This window comes from Salvelinus sp. IW2-2015, linkage group LG11 (genome assembly GCF_002910315.2).
Source record: "Salvelinus sp. IW2-2015 linkage group LG11, ASM291031v2, whole genome shotgun sequence".
In the NCBI taxonomy this organism is placed as follows: Eukaryota; Metazoa; Chordata; class Actinopteri; order Salmoniformes; family Salmonidae; genus Salvelinus; species Salvelinus sp. IW2-2015.
In genome coordinates this window covers 43,163,957-43,184,273 of record NC_036851.1, presented here as the reverse complement: position 1 = coordinate 43,184,273, position 20,317 = coordinate 43,163,957, and the positions used below count along the sequence as shown (strand labels likewise).

The window sequence follows — 20,317 nt, the reverse complement described above, 5'->3', positions numbered from 1 at the left end:
ACAGCCTTTATCACATGCATGACCCACACACACACACACAACACACACACACCACACACACCCACACACACACACACACACACGACACACACACACACCACAAACCCAACAACAAACGATCACGACACACACACACACACATACACACACACACCACACACACACACACACACACACCAAACACACAACACACACACACAACAACACACACCTTCCCGTATTGGAGCAGAGCAGGTCACACTAACATTATTAGAATAAAGCAGCCAAACCAACTGGCGGCCGATTCCAACCCAAGAAAGGGTCCAATCGGACGGACAACATCACATTTTTGTTATAGAAAAAGTCAAATTATTTTTAGACAGCTTAAAAAAATAATCTACCTGGCACAGCTCTAACTCAGCAACCTCTTTTCACTCTCTTCAAGACAATGCCCACCTCTACTAGTGCCCGGTCTATTCCAATTGCCGTTATATGCAAATACAAGAGCGGCATTCCTCACCAATCGCGTCAATCCAAATATCCTCTGTGGAACCTTGGGGACAAGCAGCAGAAAGATTTGACAGCGGTTCAACTGTTATCCCAGACAGGTGCTAAGTTGCCATATCTTTTTAGTATGGCTTCTTAAAAAAAAAGAAACGTTGACATCTGAAAAACCGTATATCAAAGACAGTGGACAGTATAGACAAACAGTATGATTCATTCTCCCACAACTAGACAAAACCAAGTTGCCTGTATACACGAGTCAGTAGCTCTTGTAAAAGTGCCAATGTTAAGCCCCATGATGACACCAGGATAGTACATTTGATCAGACGTATCCCCTGAACACGGAGTGAGAAAAAACAAGATTAAACCAACTCAAATCCCAATATGAGAGGTCCACCAAAGTCAATCCAATTTTTATTGTCACATGCGCTGAATACAACAGTGAAATGCTTTACTTACAAGCTCTTAACCAACAACCATGGTTAAGACCCCCCCCCCCCCCCCCCCCCCCCAAAAAAAAAAAAGTAAGAGATACGAATAACAAATAATAAAGAGCAGCAGTAAATAACAATAGCGGGCTATACAGAGTACCGGTACAGAATCAATGTCAATTGCGGGCACACACACACACACACACACCGACTTTGTCCCACAGGGGGTCAAAATGTCACCTCAGCGACCAGCAGCTGTAGAGGGGGTGAGCGAACAGTGAATAACCAGGGTGGGTGGGTCAGACAAATGGATGTTACCCTCAGCATTAATCTAATTAACGCAGGTCTTAATCATGCTAGATGAATGATATAGACATGGCCATTGTTTGTACAGGTCCAGATAAATGGTCCACTGTTTAGTACAAGGCAGCTGTGGGCAGCCGGGAGCACCTCTAAAGCACCCTCAGGATCATTCACTAAAGAAAATGGGTCATAACCTGAACTCTTTCTAATAGGATTTAGCAGATGAATAGTGAGACTTGAAAGACTGGGCAGCTGGTGTTTTGATAAATCAAATCAAATGTATTTATATAGCCCTTGTTACATCAGCTGATATATCATATTGCTGTACAGAAACCCAGCCTGAAACCCCAAACAGCAAGCAATGCAGGTGTAGAAGCACGGTGGCTAGGAAAAAAATCCCTAGAAAGGCCAAAACCTAGGAAGAAACCTAGAGAGGAACCAGGCTCTGAGGGGTGGCCAGTCCTCTTCTGGCTGTGCCGGGTGGAGATTATAACAGAACATGGCCAAGATGTTCAAATGTTCATAAATGACCAGCTTGGTCAAATAATAATAATCACAGTAGTTGTCGAGGGTGCAACAAGTCAGCACCTCAGGAGTAAATGTCAGTTGGCTTTTCATAGCCGATCATTAAGAGTATCACTACCGCTCCTGCTGTTTCTAGAGTTGAAAATAGCAGGTCTGGGACAGGTAGCACGTCTGGTGAACAGGTCAGGGTTCCATAGCCGGAGGCAGAACAGTTGAAACTGGTGCAGCAGCACGGCCAGGTAGACTGGGGAAAGCAAGGAGTCATCATGCCAGGTAGTCCTGAGGCATGGTCCTAGGGCTCAGGTCCTCCGAGAGAGAGAGAGAGAGAGAGAAAGAAAGAGTGAATTAGAGAGAGCATACTTAAATTCACACAGGACACCGGATAAGACAGGAGAAATAGCCTCCCGACACATAAACTACTGCAGCATAAATACTGGAGGCTGAGACAGGAGGGGTCAGGAGACACTGTGGCCCCATCCGATGATACCCCGGACAGGGCCAAACAGGCAGGATATAACCCCACCCACCTTGCCAAAGCATAGCCCCCACACCACTAGAGGGATATCTCCAACTACCAACTTACCATCCTGAGACAAGGCCGAGTATAGCCCACAAAGATCTCCGCCACGGCACAACCCAAGGGGGGGGGGCGCCAACCCAGACAGGAAGACCACGTCAGCGACTCAACCCACCCAAGTGACGCACCCCTCCTAGGGACGGCATGGAAGAGCACCAGTAAGCCAGTGACTCAGCCCCTGTAATAGGGTTAGAGGCAGAGAATCCCAGTGGAGAGAGGGGAACCGGCCAGGCAGAGACAGCAAGGGCGGTTCGTTGCTCCAGAGCCTTTCCGTTCACCTTCACACTCCTGGATCAGACTACACTCAATCATATGACCCACTGAAGAGATGAGTCTTCAGTAAAGACTTAAAGGTTGAGACCGAGTCTGCGTCTCTCACATGGGTAGGCAGACCATTCCATAAGAATGGAGCTCTATAGGAGAAAGCCCTGCCTCCAGCTGTTTGCTTAGAAATTCTAGGGACAATTAGTAGGCATGCAACCGTAGCGTACGTGTAGGTATGTACGGCAGGACCAAATCGTAAAGATAGGTAGGAGCAAGCCCATGTAATGCTTTGTAGGTTAGCAGTAACACCTTGAATTCAGCCCTTGCCTTAACAGGAAGCCAGTGTAGGGAGGCTAGCACTGGAGTAATATGATAAAAAAATGTGGTTCTAGTCAGGATTTTAGCAGCCGTAATTAGCACTATCTGAAGTTTATTTAGTGCTTTATCCGGGTAGCCGGAAAGTAGAGCATTGTAGTAGTCTAACCTAGAAGTAACAAAAGCATGGATACATTTTTCTGCATCATTTTTGGACAGAAAGTTTCTGATTTTTGCAATGTTACGTAGATGAAAAAAAGCTGTCCTTGAAAGCGTCTTGATATGTTCGTCAAAAGAGAGATCAGGGTCCAGAGTAACGCCGAGGTCCTTCACAGTTTTATTTGAGACGACTGTAGAACCATCAAGATTAATTGTCAGATTCAACAGAAAATCTCTTTGTTTCTTGGGACCTAGAACAAGCATCTCTGTTTTGTCCGAGTTTAAAAGTAGAACGTTTGCAGCCATCCACTTCCTTTTGTCTGAAACACAGGCTTCTAGCGAGTGTTTCATTGAAATGTACAGCTGTGTGTCATCCGCATAGCAGTGAAAGTTAACATTATGTTTTCGAATGACATCCCCAAGAGGTAAAATATATAGTGAAAACAATAGTGGTCCTAAAACGGAGCCTTGAGGAACACCGAAATTTACAGTTGATTTGTCAGAGGACAAACCATTCACAGAGACAAATTGATATCTTTCTGACAGATAAGATCTAAACCAGGCCAGAACTTGTCYGTGTAGACCAATTTGGGTTTCCAATCTCTCCAAAAGTATGTGGTGATCGATGGTATCAAAAGCAGCACTAAGGTCTAGGAGCACGAGGACAGATGCAGAGCCTCGGGTCTGACGCCATTAAAAGGTAATTTACCACCTTCACAAGTGCAGTCTCAGACTATGATGGGGTCTTAAACCAGACTGAAGCATTTCGTATACATTGTTTGTCTTCAGGAAGCAGTGAGTTGCCAGCTTTTTCAAAAACATTTGAGAGGAATGGAAGATTCGATATAGGCCGATATTTTTATTTATTTTCTGGGTCAAGGTTTGGCTTTTTCAAGAGAGGCTTTATTACTGCCACTTTTAGTGAGTTTGGTACACATCCGGTGGATAGAGAGCCCTTTATTGTGTTCAACATAGGAGGGCCAAGCACATGAAGCAGCTCTTTCAGTAGTTTAGTTGGAATAGGGTCCAGTATGCAGCTTGAAGGTTTAGAAGCCATGATTATTTGCATCCTTGTGTCAAGAGATATAGTACTAAAACACTTGAGTGTTAAAGGGGCTGTTTGGGTGGATGGGTATATAAACAAAGCTGTGTTGAAAATCACAGCTAAAAATCAAGCTCATTTGTGGGAGCTTCGAATGGTGTGTGAACATGACCAACATAAACATGCACCTGTGGCAATATGTTGGATGGTCAAGTTCACGACTTTGGAAATTAACCTTTTGAAGCCAATATCAAAATCTCTCTCTGTTAAATGTCAATGCAATGGTGCTTTTTTGGCATGGCATTCATACATACATATTGTCAAAACCAGACTGAATGATGCAGGAACCTAGGTTTGAGTCCTATAACTTATAATGATAATACTACTAGCTTATAACAGTAATAGACATAGACTGTTCTCTCTGCTTTCGCACGGGAAGCAGTACCGGTGCATCAAGTCTGATACCAACAGGCTCCTGAACAGCTTCTAACAGAATGGCTATCTGAGTTGACCCTTGTATTTTATTTATATTTATAGTCTCTATGCACACTCACAGGACTCTACACACTCCCGCACACTGACACACCAACACACTCACAAGATGCGCACCCATTTATACTGACTCGACACACACGCACTCACATACAATCATCATATACGCTGTAGCCACTCTATTTATCATGCATCATGATGCCTAGTCATCTTACCCCAACACGTCTACCTCCATCACTCCAGTATCTCTGCACATTGAAAACATGGTATTGGAACTGACTCTGACCCTGCTTGTTCTTCTTCTTTTTATTTATTGTGTGCTTTTGTTCTGCCTTGTTATTTTGTTTGCAATAAATTAATTTCACTGTACTTGTGCAGGTGAAATTAAAACTAGAATCTCAGGTCTGTCATCACTCCTCTCCAGTTGTCTCCAGAGACGGGTCCCAGACAGGGTGGAACCATGCTGACCATCACGGGGGAGAACCTGGGTCTGCAGTTCAAGGACATCCAGACGGGGGTCCGCATCGGCAAGGTGGCCTGCACACCCGTGGAGGCAGAGTACATCAGCGCTGAACAGTCAGTGACTATTAGACTCTTTGTACTCCTTCCTCTGTTTTGATGCCTTATTCCATCTCTTTATCTCTCTCTCGGTATGCATGTCTCCCCTCCCTCCAACTGTTAGCCCTATTTTCTATCTACCCATCTCACTTTCTTCTCTTTCATCTCTTTGTCCCAGGCCACAAATGCCCTAGTCTCTCCCTCTCCTGTTCCTCTTATCTCTTCTCCTCCTCTTAACCCATTGTCACATTCTCTTACTTCCTGGCATCCTAGGAGACTTGTCTGGCTCACTAAGAGATACAGATCATGCACAAACACCTTTTCAACCGTAATCAAATCACGCTGACGTCATAAACGCTCACTGACTCATGGTGAGAGTGTATGATGCTTATATGAAGGACCTTAGTGTTGAGAAGCGTAAATGACTAAAGGAAAGCTGCATTTCCCCAAGCACCACAAGGTCCGCCAACAAACAAAAACACTTTGTGTCACTGTCATCGGTACTGACAAATATCCTACAATCATAAAAGTGGATGGATATTTCTGTTTTACTTTATATCTGTACTTAAACATATTTGGACCCTACTGTATATGAAGATAGTTGTTTCAAGGATACTTGTGTTTGTTTCAACCCTGCTGTCACCTCCAAACGTGAGGGGCTAACGCTTGACCCCCGTCTTTCCGGTTACAAGTAGGGCACGTTACCATGATGGCAAACACTTGGCGGCAGTGGTCCACACTGTAAACCAGTCAGAGTGATTTGAAGGCATTTTCCTCATATGGAGCGACTCGGAAGTGACTGCTCGTGTCATCTCTGTAACCCTGTCAGAGCCGTAACGGAGGAGGCAGTTACGGCAATGAGCACAAAGGTTAGGGTTAACTGGCATGTGCAGTGTGGAGATTAGAGAAGGTCGTCACGGATTCAGGTCTGGTCAAGCTCAGCCCACACGCTCTCACAAAGGAGTAGATGCGCAAACACACGTGCACACACACACGTCCTCCGACAGTAGGTTGTGTGCATACAGCACATGCAAATAGAGTATACACACATAATAATAAATCTGTACATCGTCAGATAATTTTCTCACACTCACATACAGTATATCATTCTGTCTCTACCTCTGTTATTTGGTTCGAATTTGTCTACCTGATATTCCTCTTATCGTCACTGTGATGATGCCAGTGAAAATGGCTCCATTTAAACAATCATCTCCTAAAAATTCTCCTCACTCTAATCGTTGTCCCTGCCTGCGTGAGACCAAACAAATAATTGCATCGGAACGCGGACGTCATCGCCACGGCGATGGAGAGCGGTTGCCGTGGCCACCTACAGCGAGGACAAAAGTTAATAACTCATCGCAGGCGGATAAAGAGAGGGAGGGAGTGAGGGGGGGACAGCAGAGAGATGGGAAGGATACGAGCTTGTTCAATTAATCACCCCCCTCTCACTTAAATCCATCTCTCTTTTCTTATGTGGCTAATTAACAGTCCAGAGTGTCTGAGGAGGGTAAAACATGAGGGCTCTGTGTGCGTGTCTGTTTGTGTGTGTATGCATGCATGCATCCGTGTATGTGTGTGCTCAAGCCTCTGTGTGTGTGGTGTGTCCGCGCTGATTACACACATGATAGCACATGTCTGTGTGTGTTCTCGCCCGCGGTGCCCAACCACCTCAGACTCTCGTCCTCTGCCTGAATTTTCCTTTTCATTTGGCAAGCCGCCGCCCAAGGCCAAACACAAGGTTTATGGGGTTATAATCTCCTCTAATACACTCATAGAGACACATTGAACCTCTCTCCTATCGTACGTCTCTAGGTACAAGTGGATGTCATCATCACACATCACATGTGCAGGGCTATTGCTATGTTCTATGGCTTGGTTACCCTTRGATTAATGCTATGGATATTTAAATGGCTATGATCATATGTGTAGTGCCACTCACTCTCTCTCTCTCAGGATTGTGTGTAAGCTGGCTGATGCGACAGGTTACCGTGTGCAGGAGGCTCACGTGGAAGTATGTGTGAGGGACTGCACACACACCGACTACAAAGTTGTCTCACCCAAGGCCTTCACTTTTGTGGTAAGCTCTCATCATACAGTGAGGGAAAAAAGTATTTGATCCCCTGCTGATTTTGTACGTTTGCCCACTGACAAAGAAATGATCAGTCTATAATTTTAATGGTAGGTTTATTTGAACAGTGAGAGACAGAATATCAACAAAAAAATCCAGAAAAACGCATGTCAAAAATGTTATGAATTGATTTGCATTTTAATGAGGGAAATAAGTATTTGACCCCTCTGCAAAACATGACTTAGTACTTGGTGGCAAAACCCTTGTTGGCAATCACAGAGGTCAGACRWTTCTTGTAGTTGGCCACCAGGTTTGCACACATCTCAGGAGGGATTTTGTCCCACTCCTCTTTGCAGATCTTCTTCAAGTCATTAAGGTTTCGAGGCTGACGTTTGRCAACTCGAACCTTCAGCTCCCTCCACAGATTTTCTATGGGATTAAGGTCTGGAGACTGGCTAGGCCACTCCAGGACCTTAATGTGCTTCTTCTTGAGCCACTCCTTTGTTGCCTTGGCCGTGTGTTTTGGGTCATTGTCATGCTGGAATACCCATCCACGACCCATTTTCAATACCCTGGCTGAGGGAAGGAGGTTTTCACCCAAGATTTGACGGTACATGGCCCCGTCCATYGTCCCTTTGATGCGGTGAAGTTGTCCTGTCCCTTTAGCAGAAAAACACCCCCAAAGCATAATGTTTCCACCTCCATGTTTGACGGTGGGGATGGTTTCTTGGGGTCATAGGCAGCATTCCTCCTCCTCCAAACACGGCAAGTTGGGTTGATGCCAAAGAACTCCATTTTGGTCTCATCTGACCACAACACGTTCACCCAGTTGTCCTCTGAATCATTCAGATGTCATTGGCAAACTTCAGACGGGCATGTATATGTGCTTTCTTGAGCAGGGGACCTTGCGGGCGCTGCAGGATTTCGTCTTCACGGCATAGTGTGTTACCAATTGTTTTCTTGATGACTATGGTCCCAGCTGCCTTGAGATCATTGACAAGATCCTCCTGTGTAGTTCTGGGCTGATTCCTCACCGTTCTCATGATCATTGCAACTCAACGAGGTGAGATCTTGCATGGAGCCCCAGGCTGAGGGAGATTGACAGTTCTTTTGTGTTTTTCTTCCATTTGCGAATATCACAGAAACTGTTGTCACCTTCTCACCAAGCTGCTTGGCGATGGTCTTGTAGCCCATTCCAGCCTTGTGTAGGTCTACAATCTTGTCCCTGACATCCTTGGAGAGCTCTTTGGTCTTGGCCATGGTGGAGAGTTTGGAATCTGATTGATTTGATTGCTTCTGTGGACAGGTATCTTTTATACAGGTAAGAAACTGAGATTAGGAGCACTCCTTAAGAGTGTGCTCCTAATCTCCGTTCGTTACCTGTATGAAAGACACCTGGGAGCCAGAAATCTTTTTGATTGAGAAGGGGTCAAATACTTATTTCCCTCATTAAAATGCAAATCAATTTATAACATTTTTGACATGCATTTTTCTGGATATTTTTGTTGTTATTCTGTCTCTCACTGTTCAAATAAACCTACCATTAAAATTATAGACTGATAATTTCTTTGTCAGTGGGCAAACGTACAAAATCAGCAGGGGATCAAATACTTTTTTCCCTCACTGTAGCTGTGTTGAAATGTCCTTCTGTAAGGTTGTGTTCTTTCATCAATTGAAAAACAACAGTTGATCCCAGAACAACAGTTGATCCCAGAACAAATGAATTCCTATATCTGACATCTTCTCTTGGTGTGTTCCTCTTCCCCAGTCTCCCTATTTCACACGGGTACAGCCCTCCAAGGGCCCCCTCTCGGGGGGAACTCGCATCACCATTGAGGGGAGCCACCTCAACGCGGGCAGCGCGGTGGCTGTCAAGATCGGCCTCCATCCCTGCCGCTTCGAGAGGTAAACTCTCATCGCCCACTCGTCTTGTCTTTGGGATGTTGTTTATTATTGATAACATTATTGTGTTTAGTGCTGTATCGATATCTCTATAAGTTAACTGCTGTAAGTGGTCGGACTAACTTGCATTTATTTTGAGAATGACTACTGTTATTTGTGACGGGAATGACCATCTCTGCTACGGGCATGACCAACGTTCTATGGTTTACCCTCCATTGAAGAGCAATGATCTAGAATTAGGGTTTCAAATACTCTCTATAGTAATCATGTTTGCCCGTTGCGCTACATGTTACGAGCTTGGTAAATTCTCCAACGTTCGATGGGATATTCAGAGAAGCTGGAAAGGCGAGAACACGATACACAGAGAGTCTGTTCCCCTGCAGCGAGCGGTCTCTGCCTTTCATAGTCTGTCATGGTGAAACACACACACACCGTGAACTCGCAGGGTTCCGTGCACTCATATAAAGCCTCAAATGAACATATTAGCAGATGGTCAGAACMTCACAGAGAGGAGAATGCCTTCTTAACACATCTAAGAAGAGGGTTGGGAAACATAGAAAACTAAAATAATGAAAACTGAATGAGAGAAGAACATGGGAGAAGACAATCAAATGGTCACAGCCCACATCAAACCACCCCACAAGATACTCATTTAATCTTCTCAGTCGCATTTCATAATGAGGAAGAGGAACACTGAGGCAAAACCAGCCAGTTCAGCCCCCCTTTACAGACCCTGGAAATACCCATACATTTATCTTACCCATACATTTATCTTACCCATACATTTATCTTACCCATACATTTATCTTNTACCCATACATTTATCTTACCCATACATTTATCTTACCCATACATTTATCTTACCCATACATTTATCTTGCTACGCAGACTGTAGTTTCTTGGAACAGTTAGCTTTACATTTAATGTAAGCACYATCAACATGATTGGTGGGTGGTATATAGACAGCCATATGTGACACGGTTTATACAAGGGGAATATATGCATGCTGCAATGACATCTGTTGATATGGGGAAACATGTTGAGCTAAAACCTTGACTAGCCCTGAAAAGACAGCTCCTGTATTTGGTATAGTATAGAATTCCAAATACTAGCGATACAAATGGATGGTAATAATATAATATGATGGTGTTTGATAGAGTTCGGGTTAGTCATCTTGATCTGTTCTGCTACAGTCACACGAGGGCTCCTCTCAATAGTCAAAGGTAGCTTCCTCCCCTAATCTCCTTCATCTGCACTAATCTGATTGTAATATAATTGTAATATTGCGAGTAAAAAATGAAACAAAAAACACAAACCAGGATTTTTTTTTATTAAAACAGAAAACAGAATTCAGGGAAATATAATTTTATGGGGCCCCCTTTGTAGTTTATTAACCATTATTTTACCAGGTATGCTAACAGAAAACACATATCTTGTACACCAAGGACGAGGAGAAGAACTGCAGGGTAAAGGAGAAGAGAAGAATGAGCCGATTTGAAAGCTATGAAAATAATAGTAGCTCGAGACAAGTTTCATTTTTTTCAAGTAGCTCTCATGCTAGAAAAGGTTGGTGACCCCTGTACTAGACTTTTGATATTGGAACAGAACATACATAGCATTGTCCTTTCAGACCCGCTCTAGCATAGTGATGTTCTATGTCCCTAAAATAATGGATTTGAAAAGTGACCTAACTTTTCCACGTGKCCCTCACGCCCTAATGTTTTTCTTTGTCTCAGAGTTCAACACGGCCGCTTTAATCAAAGTGCATTTACCCTAATCATTCAGCCACTCCCTCTGCAACCCCTTTCTTCCACTTTCTCTCTGTCTCTATGTTTATCTATTTCTGGCCCTCTCTTCTCACATTATTTTGTGCCGGCTGACAACAACCTTGTCAAAATATGTACGGTGCACCGCGGGTTTCGCCGGCAAGTGTTATGAAAGTTGTTGCCCGGGCAACAAGACGACGCTAGCGGAATGTGGAAAAGGCGCTTTTCTTTTTCTTATTTTCCTTCCCTTCTTCCCCGTACACCTTTCAGCCATGCCCTGGAAGACGGGGCGTTTAAATTGGTTGTTACGAGACAGCGAGATGTGCTTGCAGAAATGCATCCTAGCTTATTTTCCTTTCCACTTAGTTTCCCCTCAGCTGCTGGTGTCTCACTAATGTGTTTTTGTCCTCTTTCCTCTCTCTCCTTCTCGCTGTTTCTGGTMCACAATAGATGGGATTTATGTCCAAAATAATTGTTGTGAGATAGGAAAGTCTGTGCACTCATCACACACACTGTTGAATAAATATGGCTACAGGTTCATCTGCCTCACCTGAAGCTGCTATAGACCACCAAGTGCTAACACTCAGTATCTGGATAACATGTGTGAAATGCTTGATAATGTATGTGATATCAACAGAGTACACCCAATATTCTGGGTGATTTAATAAWTGACTGGCTTTCATTAAGCTGCCCACAGCTTCAAACTGTAACCAGTGCCKGCAACCTTGTTCAGGTTATCAGTCAAAATGCCAGGTTAGTGACAAACAGCACAGCAATTAAATCATCAACATGTATTGATCACATATTTACTAAGGCTGCAGATTTTTTATTTAAAGCAGTATCCAAATCCATCGGATGTAGTGACAATATAGTAGCTATATCTAGGAATACCAAAGTTCCAAWGGCTGGGCCTAATATAGTGTATAAGAGGTCATACAATACGTTTTGTAGTGATTCCTATGTTGTTGATGTAAAGAATAGTTGTTGCTCTGTGGTGTGTAATGAGGAGCAACCAGACTCTACACTTGACATATTTATGAAATTGCTTATTCCAGTTACTAATAAGCATGCACCCATTAAAAACAGTTAAATCCCTGCGGATTGATGAGAAATTAAAACATTGTGTGGTTGAGAGGGATGAGACAAAAGGAATGGCAMATAAGTCTGGCTGCAAACCGATTGGCAAACGTACTGCAAATTGAGAAATCATGTGACTAAACTGAATAAAAGAAGACGAAACTATACTAAGAAAGAAAGATAAATTATATAAAGAATGATTGTAAAAAGCTTTGGGGCACCTCAAATGAAATTTTGGGCAAAAAGGTAAACTCAGCTCCATCATTCATTAAATCAGATTGCTCATTCATCACAAAACCCACTGACAAAACCCACTGATAATGATTTTTTTCATTGGTAAGATTAGCAAACTTAAGCATGACTTGCTAGCAACAAATGCTGACACTACACATCCATATATAACTGATTAAATTATGAAATAATAATAGCCTCCAACACTCTACTCAGCAAACTGGATGCTGTCTATCACAGTGCCATCCGTTTTGTCACCAAAGCCCCATATACCACCCACCACTGTGACCTGTATGCTCTCGTTGGCTGGCCCTCGCTACATATTCGTCGCCAGACCCACTGGCTCCAGGTCATCTATAAGTCTATGCTAGGTAAAGCCCCGCCTTATCTCAGCTCACTGGTCACCATATCAACACCCACCCGTAGCACACGCTCCAGCAGGTATATCTCATTGGTCATCCCCAAAGCCAACACCTCATTTGGCTGCCTTTCCTTCCAGTTCTCTGCTGCCAATGACTGGAAAGAATTGCAATAATCGCTGAAGTTGGAGACTTATATCTCCCTCACTAACTTTAAGCATCAGCTATCTGAGCAGCTTACCGTTCGCTGCAGCTGTACATAGCCCATCTGTAAATAGCCCACCAAACTACCTACCTCATCCCCATTTTGTTTTAATTTACTTTTTTGCTCTTTTGCACACCAGTATTTCTACTTGCACATCATCATCTGCACATCTTTCACTCCAGTGTTAATTTGCTGAATTGCAATTACTTCGCTACTATGGCCTATTTATTGCCCTACCTCCTTACTCCATTTGCACACACTGTATATAGATTTTTTCTATTGTTATTGACTGTACTTTTGTTTATCCCATGTGTAACTCTGTGTTGTTTTTTGTCGCACTGCTTTGCTTTTTCTTGGCCAGGTCGCAGTTGTAAATGAGAACTTGTTCTCAACTGGCCCACCTGGTTAAATAAAGGTGAAATATATAGAAAAAAAWATATATATAAGATCTAGGCCTACTAGAAAGTGTGTGCCCTCAGGCCTGGAGGGAAGGAAAAGTAATTATGTTAACAAAGAATAGTAAAGCCCCTTTACAGTCTCAAATAGCCAACCAATCATCCTTTTACTAAGCCTTAGTAAACGCTTGGTAAAAATTTGGGACAAGATACAATGCTATTTTACTGTAAACAAATTGACAACCGACTTTCAGCATGCTTATGGGGAAGGACATTCAACAAGCAGGGCACAATCATGACTGATGATTGGCTGAGAGAAATTGTTGATAAAAAGATTGTGGGAACCATTTTGTTAGACTTCAGTGTGGCTTTTGACATTATCGATCATAGTCTGCAGATAGAAAAACGTGTGTTATGGCTTTACACTCCCTGCTTTATTGTGGGCAAAGAGTTACCTGTCTAACAGAACACAGAGGGTGTTCTTTAATGGAAGCCTCTCCAASATAATCCAGGTAGAATCAGGAATTCCCCAGGGCAGCTGTCTAGGCCCCTTTTTACTTTTTACTAATGACATGCCACTGGCTTTGAGTAAAGTCTATGTATGCGAATGACTCAACACTATACACGTCCGCTATTACAGCGAGTTAAATCACTGCAACACTTAAAAAAGAGCTGCAATTCATTTCAGAATGGGTGGCAAGGAATAAGCTAGTCCTAAATAAAATTAAAAAAATAAAAGCACTGTATTTGGGACAAATCATTCACTAGGTGACTAAGCTGCTTGGAGTAACCCTGGATTGTGTACTGTCATGGTCAAAACATGTTTATAGAACTGTAGCTAAGATGGGGAGAAGTCTGTCCATAATGAGCGCTGCTATGCCTTTTTAACAATACTATCAACAAGGAAGGTCCTACAAGCCCTAGTTTTGTCACAACTAGACTATTGTTCAGTTGCATACCCCACAAGACATGCCACCAAAGGTCTCTTCACAATCCCCAAGTCAAGAACAGACTATGGGAGGCGCACAGTACTACATAGAGCCATGGCTAAATGGAACTCTATTCCACATCAGGTAACTGATGCAAGCAGTAGAATCAGATTTAAAAAACAGATACAAATACATCTTATGGAACAGTGGGGACTGTGAAGAGACACACACACAGGCACAGATACATGCATACGCAGACAAGCGCTGGCACATACATTCACATGATAAAACACACACTCAACACACAGGTACACATGGATTTTGTATTGTAGGTATGTGGTAGTAGAGTAGTCCCCTAAGGGAACACAATGTTTTGTGAAAGTGTTGTGAAATGTAATGTCATATCACTTTTTAAATTGTATATAACTGCCTTAATGTTGCTGGACTCCAGGAAGAGTAGCTGCTGCCTTGGCAGGAACTGTTGGGGATCCTTGATAAATTCAAATATACACACACATACAGCCTGAACACACATACCTCCACACCCACACACATAGCTTTTTTGACGTGAATTTGTATTTCCATTCAAAATGCTATTTTCCCTAAACCCAAAACTTTAACCCCAAAACCTGAACTCCTAACCTTAACCCTAAGGTCCACATCTGCGCCCCCTCATAAATCTAATTAGCATAATAAAAAACTCCCCATAAAAATCTGTCAGTTTAAGCTAGAGATCTGTTATTTGCATTGGATGTGTCTCAATCCACCGCATCCGCCTATGTCGCACTTCCGCATCTGCGGGGAAAGATGATAGAGCTCGAGCAGTGTTTGTCAGACCATGAGACATCCAAAATTTGTCTGTAGCGTCTGAACGGTTTGGCTTCTCAAGAACACGATTGTGTTCTCTGTTTTGCTCTACGACCCCCACAACATCGTGGGATCCATCTGAAGTTGGTACAGCCAATCTGCCAACTTCTTTCTGTAGCAACCAAAATAGTTTGGGCTACACGCTGTGCCTCCTCCGTGGGAAGGTGAGACTCACAAACACGTACATGTTGGTTGTTTTGCTCTAGGACACCCACAGGCCAAAATGACTCATCTGAAGATCCCCCRGTACCAGTTGGAAAAATGAAAGGAAGTACAGTCCATTCGGAAAGTACAGCCTTATTCCAAAATGGATTGAATTCTTTTTTCTCTCATCAATCTACACACTATACCCTATAATGACACAAAAACGGTTTTATTTGTAGATTTTTTGCTAAAGGACTCAGTACTTTGTTGAAGCACCTTTGACAGCGATTACAGCCTCTTATTGGCAATGACGCTACACGCTTGGCACACCTGTATTTGGGGAGTTTCTCCCATTCTTCTCTACAGATCCTCTCAAGCTCTGTCAGGTTGGATGGGGAGCATCACTGCACAGCTATTTTCAGGTCTCTCCAGAGATGTTCAATCGGGTTCAATTCCGGGCTCTCGCTGGGCCACTCAGAGACTTGTCCCGAAGTTACTCCTGCGTTGTCTTGGCTGTGTGCTTAGGGTCATTTTCCTGTTAGAATGTGAACCTTGCCCCAGTCTGAGGTCCTGAGCCTTCTAGAGCAGGTTTTCATCAATGATCTCTCTGGACTTTGTTCCATTTATCTTTCCCTCGATCCTGACTAGTCTCCCAGTCCCTGCCACTGAAAAACATCCCCACAGCATGATGCTGTCACTCATGCTTCACAGCAGGGATGGTGCCAGGTTTCCTCCAAACGTAACGCTTCTAGAGTTCTATCTTGGTCAATCATGGTCTGAGTCCTTTAGGTGCCTTTTGGCAAACTCCAAACAGGCTGTCATGTTCCTTTTACTGAGGAGTGATTGGTGGAAGGTTGCAGAAATGGTTGTCCTTCTGGATGGTTCTTCCATCTCCACAGAGGAACTCTGGAGTTCTGTCAGAGTGACCACCAGGTTCTTGGTCACCTCCATGACTAAGGCCCTTCTCTCCCAATTGCTCAGTTTGGCCGGGCGGCCTGCTCTAGAAAGAGTATTGTTGGTTCCAAACTTCTTCCATTTAAGAATTATGGAGGCCACTGTGCTCTTGGGGACATTCAATGCTGCAGAATGTTTTTGSTACCCTYCCCCAGATCTGTGCTTTGACACAATCCTGTCTCGGAGCTCTACTGACAATTCCTTCAACCTCATGACCTGATTTTTGCTCTGACATGCACTGTCAACTGTGGGACCTTATATAGACAGGTGTGTGCAATTTTAAAACATGTCCAATCATGAATTTACCACAGGTGGACTCCAATCAAGGATGATCAATGGAAACAGGATGCACCTGAGCTCAATTTTGAGTCCCATAGCAAAGGGTCTGAATACTTATGTAAATCTGGTATTTTAAAAGAACATTTCTAAAAACATGTATTTCGCATCGTCATTATGGGGCATTGTGTGTAGATTGATGAAGAAAAAAAACATTTAATCAATTTTAGAATAAGGCTGTAACGTAACAAAATGTGGAAAATGTTAAGGGGTCTGAAAACGTTCTGAATGCACTACATAGGGAGACTGTTTAGTGCCAAAAATAAGGGGTTAAATACATGAAAAATATTTCTCAGATATAAGACAGAAACTGAGGGGACTATCTGTTCCATGTAGTGACTCTGTTATCCAATGCATKTGTATGGGCTAATAGCAGTAAAGCCAAGTCAAATAAAAAGGTATTCTTTTTTATTTATATTTTTTATGCTTCAAGGGGTCTTAAAATTGAAAATGAAATTGTAAAATGATCCTTGATATGATGTTAAAACAATTCCAGATGGCTTAGTAGAACCCCCTCCCTCTGCTTATACAGGGCTTAGACTGTTTAGAGCCAATAACAAAGGGTTAAATGCATGTAAAAAAATAAACTAAAATATCCCAATCTTTCTTATATCTCTCAGATATAGGACAGACACTTCAGAACAAACTTCCTTTAGATTTTTTGGGTGGAACTTTCTGATTCTCCATGTAATGAATCTGTTATTCAATGCGGCTTCAACAGGTCTTGGACTTGGTGAAACCAAACCCTAAACCTAACCCTTATGCCTAAAATAGAATTTTAACAAATTCTGGTCATGAAAACAGTCCAGACTTTTCAAAATGTTCTGGTCTCTTGTCAGGACATTCTTGTCCTGATAATGTAGGAAAACATTTACACACACACACGCACACGCACACGCACAAAAACAAACACACAAACACACAATACAGTCACAGGATCCCTCACATTATACTGATGTACAAACACGTACTACATCTTTTGGATGTCTGCTTTGCCAACACAACATTTTGTCAAGGTGTTGGAAGTAACCTACTCTGCAGAGTGCAACGTTTGGCTAACAAAGCCAAACCACAAAAAACTTTCATAACACAGCACAGCTGGCTGCATGTCGGGGGAGGTTGCATCACATTGTGATGACCGGCAGTCTCTGAGACTGCTGCCACTTCATATCAGTCAGGGAGAAGGCTGCCACTCCAGATCAATCAGGGAGAAAGCGACTGCTTCCACTCCAGATCAGTCAGAGAGAAATAGACGGCTGACACTCCAGATCAGTCAGGGAGAAATAGACGGCTGACACTCCAGATCAGTCAGGGAGAAATAGACGGATGACACTCCAGATCAGTCAGGGAGAAATAGACTGCTGTTCTTGGCGCTCCTATGGGGCTTTCACACCAAATTGGTTTGGAGGTTTTTTTCTGAACATCGGGAGTGTTTTCCCACTTAGTTCGGTTCATTTGGACTGGTGAACACTATCAGCCCTCGGGAGCGCACTAAACAACGCACCGTGGTTCACTCAAAAAGGGTGGTCTCGGTCCGATTTCATACCATGGTGCGGTTGGCTGCAGGTGAGAATGCAGTCCAGACCAAACACAGGACAATAACCAGAGGCGCACAGTATTAGTGGTTGTTTGACTGAAAGCATTTTATGAAATGCATGCAGTACCATAACTTCATATCTCTGAAACATTCTTTGAGTAGCAATGCATTTATGAGCGCATCCAGTGCAGATTTGGGGAGACTGGGTCTGTACCAGGGATATAGTCTACTGAATAAATTCATTATTCAAGTCACAGTTAGTTTCTATTACGCTTTTTCCTCCCGGATGTTGTTGGAAGACAAAAGCGACAGTAATATGAAGTTTGGGACACACAAGTTATGCTTTTTGATAGTCATAGATCGATTTAACTTGAGCATTTTTATCCAATAAACGAATGACTTTCAAGAAAAGGTGGTTTTGTTTAGGCATTTTAGTTCGTTTGATATTTGGTAATGTAAAACCAAACAGACAAAATAAAAAAAATACAAATAACCGAACTATGACTCAAAGTATAGCTCAGAACAATGTGTGAAAACTCCCTTAGAGTTCTTGTGTGGTTGGGTGTGTGTGTGTGTCATGTTTAGCATTGTTGAAGATCTTTACAGAGCAGAGGTTACGTGTGGTGTTATTTTTTTTGTCTCTGTGTGTGAGTGTGCCTCGTGTGGCCCTCATCTTAGTTAGAGCGTGTGTGTGTGTATGTATGACATGCTTTTCCTTCATGTTACACACTCCCTCTTCCCTTCCAGGCGGAGTGCCAGGGAGATGGTGTGTGTGACCCCGGCGGGTCAGAGTCCTGGAGGTACCCCCGTCATGGTGGACATCAACTCAGCTGAGCTCAGAAACCCAGAGGTCAAATTCAACTACACCGATGACCCCACCATCTTTAAGATCGAACCTGACTGGAGCATCGCTAGGTGAGGGTCTTAAACTGAATGGTACTGGTCTTAACTGGTCTTAACAGATTGCTTTAGATCTTTTGTTGGACAATACAGTTTAATTTGTGTTTTAATTCTATGTAGAGATCTGAAAGGAATGGATAGGTGTAATTACGCCTGTAGTTTGTACTGCAGTCGATGCAAAGACTGTATAAATACTCACTGACTTATTCAAATGAGACAATGTGGCGTGACAGTTTGCTGCGGCAATATTTATGAACAAACACAAGCTGTGTGCAGAGCAGGAAGTGGATTCTGATGCAAAATGGGCTCGATAGAATGATCTAGAAAAACTGAGTTGAGTTCATTTCTCAATTTTATCTGAATGTAAACCAGTAGCTACCAGGTAGGCAGATAACACTGTTGATGCTCCCGGAAATAGTAATGACAGCCTACCCCGGCCAAACCCTAACCTGGAAGACACTGGTCCAATTGTGCAACGCACTATGGGACTCCCAATCACGGCTGGTTGTGATACAGTTTGGTATCAAACCAGGGTCTGTAGTGACTCCTCTAGCACTGAGATGCAGTGCCTTAGATCGCTGCGCCACTTGGGAGACCCAAATGGAATCATGTAGTAACCAAAAAAGTGTTAAACAAAAGCTGGTTGAGATTATTCAAAGTAGCCACCCTTTGCCTTGATGACAGCTTTGCAAACACTTGGCATTCTCTCAACCAGCTTCATGAGGTAGTCACCTGGAATGCATTTAACAGGTGTGCCTTGTTAAATGTTAATTTGTGGAATTTCTTTCCTTAATGCGTTTGAGCAAATCAGTTGTGTTGTGACAAGGGAGGGGTGGTATACAGAAGATAGCCCTATTTGGTAAAAGACCAAGTCCATATTATGGCAAGAACAGCTCAAATAAGCAAAGAGAAACGACAGTCCATCATTACTTTAAGACATGACGGTCAGTCAATTCTGCAGTCGCAAAAACCAAATCAAATCAAATCCAATTTTATTTGTCACATGCAGATGTTAATGCGAGTGTAGCGAAATGCTTGTGCTTCTAGTTCCGACAATGCAGTAATAACCAACGAGTAATCTAACCTAACAATTTCACAACAGATACCTTATACACACAAGTGTAAAGGGATGAAGAATATGTACATAAAGATATATGAATGAGTGTTGGTACAGAACGGCATAGGCAAGATGCAGTAGATGGTATCGAGTACAGTATATACATATGAGATGCGTAATGTAGGGTATGTAAACATTATATTAAGTGGCATTGTTTAAAGTGGCTAGTGATACATGTATTACATAAAGATGGCAAGATGCAGTAGGTGGTATAGAGTACAGTATATACATATGAGATGCGTAATGTAGGGTATGTAAACATTATTTTAAGTGGCATTGTTTAAAGTGGCTAGTGATACATTTTTTACATGTATGGCAGCAGCCACTCAATGTTAGTGGTGGCTGTTTAACAGTCTGATGGCCTTGAGATAGAAGCTGTTT

General features: G+C 42.9%; 1 protein-coding gene across 1 annotated transcript in view; it reads left to right on the top strand.

Annotated features, from left to right (window-relative positions):
* Window positions 1-20,317, top strand: part of LOC111970443 (plexin-A1-like) — a 443,296-nt gene that overhangs the window by 342,342 nt on the left and 80,637 nt on the right. Inside the window, exons 14-17 of the mRNA XM_023997171.3 lie at window positions 5,016-5,167; window positions 7,103-7,226; window positions 8,986-9,122; window positions 18,667-18,834. Of these exons, the coding sequence (XP_023852939.1) occupies window positions 5,016-5,167; window positions 7,103-7,226; window positions 8,986-9,122; window positions 18,667-18,834 (581 nt within the window). The remainder of the gene's footprint in view (window positions 1-5,015; window positions 5,168-7,102; window positions 7,227-8,985; window positions 9,123-18,666; window positions 18,835-20,317) is intronic.